The 12390-nt window shown below is 34.0% G+C and overlaps 1 protein-coding gene across 2 annotated transcripts; it reads right to left on the bottom strand.

Annotated features, from left to right (window-relative positions):
• Positions 1–4618: 4618 nt before the first annotated feature.
• LOC107023765 (tropinone reductase homolog At2g29260, chloroplastic-like) lies at positions 4619–11158 on the bottom strand. Of its 2 annotated transcripts, XR_003578955.1 has the most exons (6): positions 10882–11158; positions 9080–9287; positions 8118–8334; positions 7918–8024; positions 5658–6769; positions 4998–5131 (listed from the first exon to the last, which is right to left on the bottom strand). XR_003578955.1 is itself a non-coding variant. In XM_015224561.2 (5 exons), the coding sequence occupies exons 1-5, from the start codon at positions 11064–11066 to the stop codon at positions 4943–4945; spliced, it is 906 nt and encodes a 301-aa protein (XP_015080047.1). In that variant the 5' UTR covers positions 11067–11157; the 3' UTR covers positions 4619–4942. The 2 variants fall into 2 exon arrangements, 1 of the variants encoding a protein (XP_015080047.1); XM_015224561.2 differs by lacking the exon at positions 5658–6769 and having other exon boundaries at positions 4619–5131; positions 10882–11157.
• Between the last annotated feature and the right edge of the window lie 1232 nt (positions 11159–12390).

Below are 12390 nucleotides of genomic sequence, written 5' to 3'. Positions count from 1 at the left end.
GAGTATTGAAAAGAAGTGTGCAAACCTAATTTTATTTTATTTTTGTTTCTCACATCAGTTATGGAAAGAATTGAATAGTTGGGCACAATTTTGGTTCTTTCTTTTTGGAAGAAAATAAGCGATCTCTTTGAGAAGTTCATAAACGAACCACAACAAATAGTCTACAAGTGATAAGGTATTGAGATTCTTCCTTGGCTCTTGGGGTAGAAAATTAATATGTGGGTTGTTGTAATGCTTTTGATATAGAGGTGATAATAGATGGAGATTTATGACTAACCATTAATGTAAGTAACGATTTGATAATCATGGTGAAGCAAGTAATCATTATGTGATCTTGGGTCTAAGAACTAAAGAAAAAAGTGGAATACGAAGCCATTATAGGCAGTTGCTGCAAGAAATTCCTATTTTCTTCATCTTTGATTATTCAAGCATGGTCTGTTTATTTGGGAAATAGAAAACAAACCCATGTAAATTTCTAAGGCCCACTAATTATATTTTGGTTAATAATTAATATAAGTTAAATCCATAATATGCGTGGAGAACTGAGAAAGTTACTTATATATGTGGAGAAGTAAGGAAATTACTTAGTAACTTCCAACTACCTATTGAGTCTTTCACTACGCATTACCTCTTCCAACTACCCATTAAGTGATCAGCATATACTGAATTATTTGACATGTATGACCCGACATCCATTTGGATGGGAGGACAATGTCACAACTTGATCATAAAACGTGGAAACAATGAACTGGATAGCATCCTGTGGAATGCATTTGATGCACTTCTGGATTACATGATTCCCATTTTGATCTCTAACACAGCGCATAACATGACCATTAAGCTCTGCGACCATTTTAGTCTGTTGATCCAAATCAACCATCTCTATGGCCTGAAAATTCAAAGAAATGTGAAACCTTTGCCATTCAGCAATTATAGCCATCGGAAGAATTATAAATACCAGCTGCCCGTCAACTGTGAAATCTCATCATCAAGCAGGGGCCACTAAGTGGAATCTGGTGACATTAGGTAGACTAAGGATACTCAAACATTTTAATTAGAGGCATGCAAGATTGAGATACGGATCACATGAATTCATTTTAAAGTTGGAGTGAAGTTCAGTATTTCACATTCCAAGACAAGAACACCTTATATATTTAAAGGGGAATCTTTTATATCAGGATACATTTGATGGGGAAGTTATGAATACTATCGTACTCCAATATAAAGTAGCAGTTAGAGAGTTGTCAAAAGCTCTAGCAGAAAGAATCCATTACACAATAATAATTCTCAATCTCACAAAGACCAGTAAAAAGGCATGTGAATAAAGAAAGAAATAAGACGAAATCACATGGCGGTGTACACCTAGATCCATAGCTAGGCTAGTCACTAGCTAGAGGGTGACCCACCTACCGGACCAGCCCCGGGCATCTACAACGTTCTCCTTTGATATTCTAATCTGAGAGAACCAAAAGACTGACCCATTCGGTGACTTACAAAAACTAGCAAGATGATATGTACGTATTATAATTATTCCACAAATAACAATGGAATAGTACCAGTTCACAGTTTCAAATAACAGAAACTCAGTGAACTTCCCTAGTTTAATACAGAGAAAACAAGCTTTCAAACCAAAAATAGCAAGAGAAGAGTGACACTAAAAATATATTATTGTGAATCAGATAACTTAAAAAATAGAAGGATTAGAGAAGATTACATGATAGTAACATCACTATAGCTCCAATAAAAGAAACTAATATACCAGCAACCATAAATTTGAAGGCTAAGGGTGAGTACATGCCCATTGAGTTGGTCAGCCAATTCTCGAGGTGAACTTCCATGCTCGAATAGCTGAGAAATGTGAACAGGAGAAGGCAATGGGCATGTAGTCACCCTTACCCTTCAGATATATGGTTGCCGAGCAATCCAGAAGGTATATTAGTTTCTTTTATTGGAGCTATAGTGATGTTGTTATCATGTTATTTGCTCTAATCCTTCTGATTTTTTAAGTTATCTGATTTACAATAATATATTTTTAGTGTCTTCAAATCTCACTCTTGTCTTGCTATTTTTGGTTTGAAAGCTTGTTTTCTCAGTATTAAACTAGGGAAGTGCACCGAGTTTTTGTTATTTGAAATTGTGAACTGGTACTATTCCACTGTCATTTGTCGAATAATTATACTACGTGAATTTCACCATGCTAGTTTTTGTAAGTCACCGAATGGGTCAATCTTTTGGTTCTCTCAGATTAGAATATCAAAGGAGGACGTTGAAGATGCACGAGGCTGGTCTGGTAGGTGGGTCACCCTCTAGCTAGTGACTAGCCTACTAGCTATGGAGCTAGGTGTACACCGCCATGTGATATTGTCTTATTTCTTTCTTTCTTTACATGCCTTTTGACTGGTCTTTCTGAGATTGAGAATATTTTGTGTAATGGATTCTGTCTGCTAGAAATTTAGTCAACTCTCTAACTATTGCTTTATATTGTAATATTGGAGTGCAATAGTACTCATAACTTCCCCATCAAATGTATCCTGATATAAAAGATTCTCCTTTAAATATATAAGATGTTCTTGTCTTGGAATGTAAAATACTGAACTCTGCTCCAGCTTTAAAATGAATTCATGTGATCCGTCTCTCTTTCCTGCATGCCTCTAATTAAAAGGTTTGAGCATCATTAGTCTACCTAGTGTCACCATATTCCACTTAGTGGCCCCTGCTTGATGATGAGTTAGCACAGTTGATGGGCTGGTACTAATAATTCTTCTGATGGCTATAATTGTTGAATGGCAAAGGTTTCACATTTCTATGAATTTTCAGGCCATAGAGATGATTGATCTGGATCAGCAGACTAAAATGGTCGTCGAGCTTGATGGTCATGTTATGTGCCGTGTTAGAGATCAAAATGGGTATCAAGTAATCCAGAAATGCATCGAATGCATTCCACAGGATGCTATCCAGTTCATTGTTTTCACATTTTATGATCAAGTTGTGACATTATCCACCCATCCATATGGATGTCGGGTCATACAGGTCAAATAACTCAGTATATGCTAATCCCTTTAGTGAATGAAGTTTACACGAGTCAAAAATTGACTTGTCAAGGTGCTTGGACTTGTTGAGGTGCTTAGTTGATCTCCTTCGTTGTCATTTATGACAAACTTTAGGTGTGGATTGAGTTTGAGACATTTAATGTCCTCTCCTAGCACTTGTTCTAGGCGTAATTAAGTAGCGGATCGACGATCGAACTAGGTTATATTTACATATAGCTCACTCCTTACATGTATGTCTATGCAGATACCATTGTAGATGATGAGACTAGTGGCTGACAAGTTCATTCACGTGGATTTTGTTACTGAGGTGAGCCTTCGCATTGTTCTGGAGGCTAGTGTGTCAGCTCTATCTAATTATAGCTTATGACTTCTTTCCTTGGGGCTTGCATGCCCGACAGTTGAACTCATATAACTCTAATAGATGCTCCATGGTCTTATGTGATTTGAGCTAGAGATATATTATTTAAATATTTTTCCCTTTTATTAATCGATAGATGATTTTCGTTGGATCATTATTTTCTTTTAAGGAGTATTGATGAGTTTTGGAGTTGCACATATTTTATTTTGTACTTAAATATTAGGTAAGTGTATGGATACTTGGTACACACGACGGCTGGAGTCAGTAGGTGTCAGTCGCGTCTAGGTAATGGTTTGATGGTGAGGATGTCTTCCTTGCCATGAATTGGAAGATAATGTAGTGAGTAAAAAAGAAATAAATGGTCTAGAGAATACTTATGTTACAAGGTATAGTGGAGGAATAAAGACTGACATAAAGTGAAATTTCGCTGGAGAAGTAATGGCCTTTTGAAGACCAGCATGTGCTTGATAGAATACTAATTATTCTCTTATAAGTTATATGTGGTGTGCTATGGGATATCCTTATTCATTATCGTGATATAATTACTAGGATCATACATAGTTGCCAGGCAACAACAAAACGTCCAGGCAGTAACCAAACGCAATTAAGCCTAAAGAACATTTACACCAAAATGAGCAATTAGGGACACATGCCTCCAACATTCTAATGCAGCAATGAATAGAGGCAGCTCCAATGGACATTAAAATTGTTAATGTGACGATGCAAATATGCATAATTTTATAATATTAAAGTACTCACACTAACATATTGTTATTAAAAGTTTCCCTTACAAGAATAAAAGCCTTGGGGATATTATAATTATTAGGAAAAGGTAGAAGTACCTCCTTAGACTAAGATTCAATTTTCAGATACACACATTAACTAAACTAAGGTCCTATTATCCCTGAACTTATTTTTTTTTGTAATATTGTACACCTTTTTGACTTACATAGCATTCAAATATCTCCTGCGCACCTCAACTGCGTGGAGTCACAGGGTTTGCCACATAAGCCAAAAAGTGTACAATATTATATATAAAATGAGTTCAAGGGTAATAAGGTCTTTAGTTTAATTAAGGTGTCTTTGAGATTCCGGTCATAGTCTAGGAGTACTTCTGTGTTTCCCCTAATTATTATATTAATGTTAATGATAATATTATCAACATTATTAAGCTCAAATTATTCATATGAGAAACTTTTAGGGGAGTAACTGAAGGTAAAAATTAATGAGTGGCATCATATTTGCCGAAATTCTGACAAGAGAACAAATTTAAGTCTCTTAGCATGCCCATAAAGTTAGTTTGGAGACTCATATTTGCAAAAATAGAAGAGCATTAAGGTATCATCAGATATGAGCCAGCACTGATCATCAAGCAAGTCATGTGAAAAACAGATCCAGTTTTCAAAACAAAATAACAAACCTGCCAACTTTTCCACTACTCATGGAATGTCCAGCCAATGATGCATTTGAGATGCACACGATACAAACTTTTCTCCAGCAAATCTGTAGCATTACTCTACGAGCAGTTATTCCTCTAGTCATGGTGAGGGTAGAAGCCATTTACAGACATTCCACCATCAACACAGATTATCTGACCAGTGATGTAGGAAGATGCAGGCAAACAAAGGAATCCCACAAGAGATGAAACCTCAGATGGTTCTCCCAGGCGCCCCAGTGGAGTGCGGTCATATACTTCTTGTAAATAATCTTTATTACTCAGTACCTGAACATGAAAAAGGATACTTAATGCAGCTACAAATTAGAAACTAAAACATGAAGGGTTAGATGCAGAAACTGTTATTTTTTAATAAGAAAATGGAAAATAAGACAATGAAGACAATGTCTAGTTTGATCAGACTAGAAAGCTGGAAAATATAAGGAACTAAAAATGAAGCAGATGACGTAGAGAAAAACTTATGTAGAGTGTATTTAACTCTATAGAAAAATAGATACATAAACATACAAGAAATAAACTGATATAGATCATGGTCCTTTTTTAGGTCATGATGCTAACCATGGTAACTACCTCCTGAAATAATTGAAAAGAGAAATATAGGGAACTTAAAAATAGATAGTAGAGTCCTAAAGTAACTAACTAATACTCCTCCTTGCATTAGGAGCTGCAAATTCCAAGTTTTTGCCAAAGGAACTCGAACTTGTTGATAGGGAGGGATTTCGTAATTACATATGCTAGTTGATCTTCAAATTTGCAACAAACAAGAATCACTTCTCCGTTTTTCTACACATACCTCAAGAAAAATAGCTTGATGTTGATGTGTTTAGTCTTCCCATTGAACACTGGATTATGTAAAATAGCTAGTGCATTAACCTTTTGTTCCATATGCAAATCAGGAAAAAAAAATCTCAGCCATAAGGTTTGATTTGTTGATGTCGTTGAAAAAAAAAATCTCAGCCAAGGTCTGTCATCTCAAAGACTTGCACTCCTTAAACTCTTCAACCAGCCACACAATCTTTCCCATCGCCAAGAGATCATCAACATAAATGGAACAATGAAAAGATCAATTCATTTATGTTTGAAATAAAGATTAACATCAGATACACTTCCTACAGACCCCGAACTCAACAAGTGATCATCAATCCTGCTAGACCACACTCTTGGAGCTTGTTTTAAGCTTAAAGAGTCTTTCTAACCAAACATACTTTTTCTTCTTTTACTTGCTCAATGAAACCCTCGGGCTGCTCTACATAAATTTCTTCCTGCAGTACACCATTTAAAAAAGCATATTTCACATCTAGCTGGAACACTTTCAAGCCCTTTTGTGCTACTATTACTAGCAACAGTCTAATCGTATCCAATCGGGCTACTGGAGAAAGGTTTTTGAGTAATCAACACCAAATATTTGGGCATATTTCTTGAAAACAAGCCTAGCCTTGTATTTATTGATAGAACTATCAAAACTAAGCTTGGTTCTAAACACTCATTTTAGTCCAATGACCATCCTATCTTTCGGTATGTCAACTAACTCCCTAGTATTGTTTTTCTTGTTCATTAGCATCCCATGCTCCATAGAGTTTCTCCATTGTTTATCTTGAAGCGCTTCCTCATGCCCCGTAGGCTCACAAATTGCCACATTACTAGGTAATAGAGAGTAGTCTTGTACCTCTAATCGGAGGATCATCCACTAACTCATTTTGCCATTGATCGGATGCTTGCTCCTCTGACACTTTGACTGAAAGTTGATTGTCCTTCCAGTCCCATTTCTCTTTGTCAAAAAAGTGCACATCTCTACTGACAATCGTCTTCCTTGTTTGTGAGTTAATACTTCGTAAGCCTTGGAGGATAAGCTATAAACCACAGAGATTTCACGAACTGCCTTTTCATCAAGTTTGTCTCTTTTAACTGGCGGCAAATGAAAGAAACAAACAAAAACAAATATTTTACTGAAGTTTAGGGATGGTTTGAATCCATTCCAAGCCTTGAATGCAATTTCATTCTGCAATGCTTTAGTGGGAAGCAGGTTTTGAAGAAATAATGTTATATTATGCCTCAACCCAAAAACTTTTTGACAACTCTTTTTCATGCAATATGCACCGCATCATCTCCATTATATATCGGTTCCTTCTTTCACTAATTTTATTTTGTTGTGGAGTATATGGAACAACGAACTGATGAGTAATACTTGCTTCCTCACAAAATTTGTTAAATTTTTTAGAATTATACACTTTTCCATTGTCAGACCGCAAGGGATTGGGTTCTGCAACCACTTTGATTTTCCATCATCTTCTTCAACATCCAGAAAATCCCAACGACTTTGCTATACAATTACTATAAGTATAAAAAGGAAGAGTGATAAGAGTTGAAAATAAAAGATTTGGTGGTTGGCAAATTGGTAAGATTTGCAACCTTTTGAACTTTGTTACATTTGCCTATGTCATTAGTAACATAGGCATGGTTTTCTCCTTCTATAAATAGAGCATTTTCGCTCATTTCTAGCACACACCAAGTTAAAGAGAAAAAAAATATATTTTGAGAGCAAAGTGAAGTTTTTCATAGACTATATAAGAAAAATAGTCTATGAAGAAAAATAGAGTGTGAGCGATATTTTTGTAAGGTGGAAATCAAAAGACTTTTATTCCTTTTGAGTGTGTAGTAGTAACGTTGACAATTGTATTCGTGACTAAACAATGTAAAATTCCTTACTATAGTGATATTAGTTTCTCCTCTTGGCCCGTGGTTTTTCCCTTATTTAGAAGGGTTTCCATGTAAAATTTTTGGTGTCATTATATTCCCATTTATTTCTATCATTTGACCATATGTATTTTTGTGTTAGTCCATGTTTTCCCAACAATAAAAGCATATAAATACTCTTAAATATGAACCTCAACAAAAAGGAAAATAACAAACATACGACACTCTAATGATGCTGGTCCCTTAGACAAAATACGATGCATGTACTAGAGACCAAAGCCAACCACAGAGAATACCTAAAATACGCAGTTTATCAAAGATAACCATGGAGTACTGAAGAGAAGAAAGTATGGAATTACTTGCTCCACCATGGATGTTTTGATGTACCAAGGAGCAACAGCATTACTCCTGATGTTGTCTTTAGCCCACTCGCATGCCAAATATTTTGTAAGTTGATTAATTGCTCCTGTGGACAACATTCAAGTGGAAAAGATGATATTTCATCATCGTTTCTCTCTATCAACCATAAAGACTTGAAAGGAAAAAGGGAAGATTATACCTTTTGTTGCTCCTTGTAAAGACATAGATTTCAATGAGACAAAACCTGAGACAGAGGAAGTGAACACAACACTTCCAGCCCCGGATGCTTTCAGAAGGGGATAGGCTAGCTGACACAGATGGAAAACAGATTCAAAATTTGTTGCCATGACGCTGGAAAACTCTTCAGCAGTAAAATCCACCATAGCTTTGCGAATATTGGTCCCCGCGTTGTTTATCTACTGAGCAATGAAAGAAAGCCAATTAGTTCATCTATTAGTGCATGCAATCCATCCAATGAAGCTAGATGCATCATACGTCAAAGATATTTATTTTAACACTGAAGTGCCAGGTCCAACATTATGAATGATTAGTTGATCCGACATCATGTATAACTTGAGGAGAAAAGAGATATATGATGCAATGTATTATCCAACAATGATCCCTATACCACAAAACCTCTTACTCAATTAGCTTTTTCTTACAGGCTGCTGGAGAAATGCCAGTTTGCCAAATTATTTCTAGGTTCGACACTGAAAAATAATTCAGCTGCATCTCTTGCAAATTAACCCAATTATCAATCTAATTTTGGTATATGAGTTCTATATGCACCGGCAACAGTCATACATACTCTGGTGCTAATCTGGAACAATTATCCAAAGAAATTTGAACCGCACACCATTGAGCCTCTAGGATTTCTTGGTGGTAAAGGATAGTTATCTGTAAGCTTTCTAGAAACATCTTATGAGACAATCATCTTGTGGAAGATAAAAAAACTTTCCATAAATCATCTATTTGTTCCAACTGGTTGAGGTCGATTAAATGATATCCATTAGGCTCAAGACAGTCACAATTTTAAAAGAAAAACTTTTCCTTAGCCTCCAAGTCCTCCACAGAGATATCATTGAAATATAAAGCTTCTAAGAAGTGCTTAAGCTCATCAAATACCTACGAGAATAAACAATCAAAAAGAAAGATACCTACAAGAATGTCGAGCTTCCCATTGAATGTAGACGAAACAACCTCCATTAAGTTTTGGCGATCAACTTGAGAAGACACATCACATAAGGAACCAGAAACTGTAAAGCCCTCATCTTTCCAGCTCCTCAAACATGTTCCAAGCTCATCTTCATTCCGGGCACACGTATGCACAGTGGCTCCCAGTCCACACAATTCCTCCACTATTGCATGCCTAATTATACAACAATTCACATTATCAAATACAAATGCGTAGTTATACTCAGATTTTCAAGAAACTAGATTTTAAAAAAAAAAAGCACTGGGCTTGTGGCTATATTGGTTATTACTTCTGTCTCAAAACAAATGATGATTTGGAGTACAAGATCAAAGCATATAACTTCATCATGTGAAATGTACATGAAATCCTTGGTTGTCTTGAAATAAAATGTATATTATAGAAACTACACAAAAGCCACTCCACCTCAAAAAAATTTACAATAGAATCGAACATGTATCCTCAATCTGAAATGTGAATACTACTTACAAGATCATTCAAAAAAAACTACTCTGTCACATTTTCTACAATAGAAGTCATAACTGAAAAAAAAAATGAGTTTAAAAGGATATTACAAGTCACATTTAAGTATTTAAATTACTAGGTAACGGTAAGGTCTATGTACACCTACCTCTTCATACCCACTTTCTGAGATAACACTGTGTATGTTGTTATTGTACATTAAAGTAATGGTGTAACTACCCATAGTAAATGAAATTATAAGGCTCAAAACAAAGCAAGCAACATTCTACAGTAATTATGTAAAAACTCAATTAATATGTGAATGGATATAAGATTATATACAAGGATAATAACAACAATTATGCATCAGTCTCAAACAAGTTGGAATAGCCACTATATGAATCTCCATTTTTTCATTTAGGCCCCATGGATATAAAGATATACAACGACAACAACTACATCTCAGTCCCAAACAAGTTGTTATCAGCTATACTGAATCCTCATTTCTTCATTTAATATCATATCCCATGAATATCAAGATATACAACGACAATAAAAACAACTACATCTCAATCTTAAACAAATTGAAATTGGCCATATGAATCCACATTTCTTCATTTAAATTCATATCTGATGGATATACAATGACAATAACAAAAACTACACCTAAGTCCTAAAAGTTTTGGAATCAGCTATGTGAATCCTCATTTCTTTATTTAAGCTCAAATCCCATGGATATAAAGATATACAATGACAATAACAACAACTAAGCCTCAATTTCAAACAAGTTGAAATTGCCTATATGAATCCTCATATCTTCATTTAAGCTCAAATATCGTGGATATGAAGATATACCACGACAATAATAACGACCAACTACACCTCAGTCCCAAACAATTTGGAATCAGCTACGTGCATCCTCATTTCTTTATTTAAGCTCAAATTCCATGGATATAAAGATATACAATGACAATAACAACAACTACGCCTCAATCTCAAACAAGTTGAAATTGAGTATATGAATCCTCAGATCTTCATTTAAGCTCAAATACAGTGGATATAAAGATAGTCCCAAACAATTTGGATCCAGCTGTATTAAATCTCCATTTTTTCATTTAAGCTCATATCGAATGGATATTAAGAAATACAACAACAATAATAACAATATCTACACCTCAATCCCAAACAATTTTGAATCGGCTATATGAACCGTCATTTCTTCAATTAAGCTTTATATCACATGGCTATAAAGATATAGCATCCTATAAAAAAAGCACAAGTAAATGAAAAGGGAGAAGTGAAAACGGACCCAATGCCTCTAGTACCACCAGTGACAAGGGCATTCATGCCATCAAGGGACCATCGATTGACTTTCCCGGCACATCGAATTGAGCTGTACTTGTTCATCCATGCCCAATTTCTAGGTTTTGGAATTTGAAATTTGAACTTCAGAGAAGGCGAAGGGACCTGTAAAACCAAGACGGATCCCCACATTTTTCTTTTTCGATTTCCCTTTGTTTTCCAGTTATGACTTAAATACTTTGGAGGAAAATGGCAAAAATGGTCACTTAACACTGATATTTGTTAGTCCAAATATAAATTGTGAGACAAGAAATATCATTTGATACAATCTTCTTTTTTTTCTAACTTTATCAAAAGTATGTATTACATTTATTATTATTTCCGCTCATTATTATTGTCATTTTTTAGAATTAAATTATAAAAAGTTTGACTAGTATTTTACGGTTTTTTCATGAGATTGATATACAAAAAGTTACAATTTGTAATACTTTTCGTATAGTTTTTAATTTCTAAATATTTTTTAACATATTTAATAAATATAATTTAATTTAACTTTAAAAATTAATCAAATTAACTTTTAAAAAATATAATATTTACAAATACAAGTGAACGGAGAAAATACATTCTAATTGTTTTAGTTGTAAATTTGTAATGGTTAAAGGGGGAAAACTTGCTTTTGAAGTATCATTTGTAATTTATATTACTTTTTGCTCTACTACATGAGTATATATGATCGTAATTTCTTGTGCGAATCACAATTCTTTTGCTTGTGTTACCTTTATAGGAGTACGGAGTCTAAAGGGTACAAAATATTAACAAAAATTTCAAAACGGTATATAAAATTTTATATTAATCAAAACGGTAAAATCGCTGCATCAACAGCGATTTACTTCCCCGGAAAAAGAAAAATCGCTGCAGAGGCAGCGATTTTGCAAAATTGTGAATTTTTTTTTTAAATCGCTGCCTAGGCAGCGATTTATAATTTTTTAAAATAAGATTTAAAAAAAAAAAAAAAATTGAAATGTGCAAGTCGCTGTATGGAATTTTTTTTTAAAAAAAAAATTTAAAGCAGCGATTTTATAAAATAAAAAAAATTAAAATATTTTTTTATAAAATCGTTGCTTTGAATTTTTTTTAAAAAAAAATATTTTAGGAAAATCGCAGCGATTTCCATATTTAAAAAAAAATTATAAATTCGCTGAGCGATTTATATATTTAAAAAATTTATAAATTTATAAAATCGCTGCGAAGGCAGTGATTTAAAAAATTTATAAATTTTTTTAAAAAAAAAAAACCGCTGCCTAGGCAGCGATTTAAAAATTTTATAATTTTTTTTTAAAAAAAAATAATTATAAAAGTCGCTGCCTGGATTTTTTTTTTTTAAAAAAAATGAAATCGCTACCTAGGCAGCGATTTATAATTTTTAAATTTTTTTTTTAAAATAAGGAAAATTTTTTATAATTATTTTTTTTAAAAAAAAATTTATAAAATTTTTAAATCGCTGCCTAGGCAGCGG

Source organism: Solanum pennellii, chromosome 6 (assembly GCF_001406875.1).
Source record: "Solanum pennellii chromosome 6, SPENNV200".
Classification (NCBI taxonomy): domain Eukaryota; kingdom Viridiplantae; phylum Streptophyta; class Magnoliopsida; order Solanales; family Solanaceae; genus Solanum; species Solanum pennellii.
The sequence above is the reverse complement of the archived record's forward strand: the minus strand, read 5'-3'. Positions and strand labels throughout refer to the sequence as shown.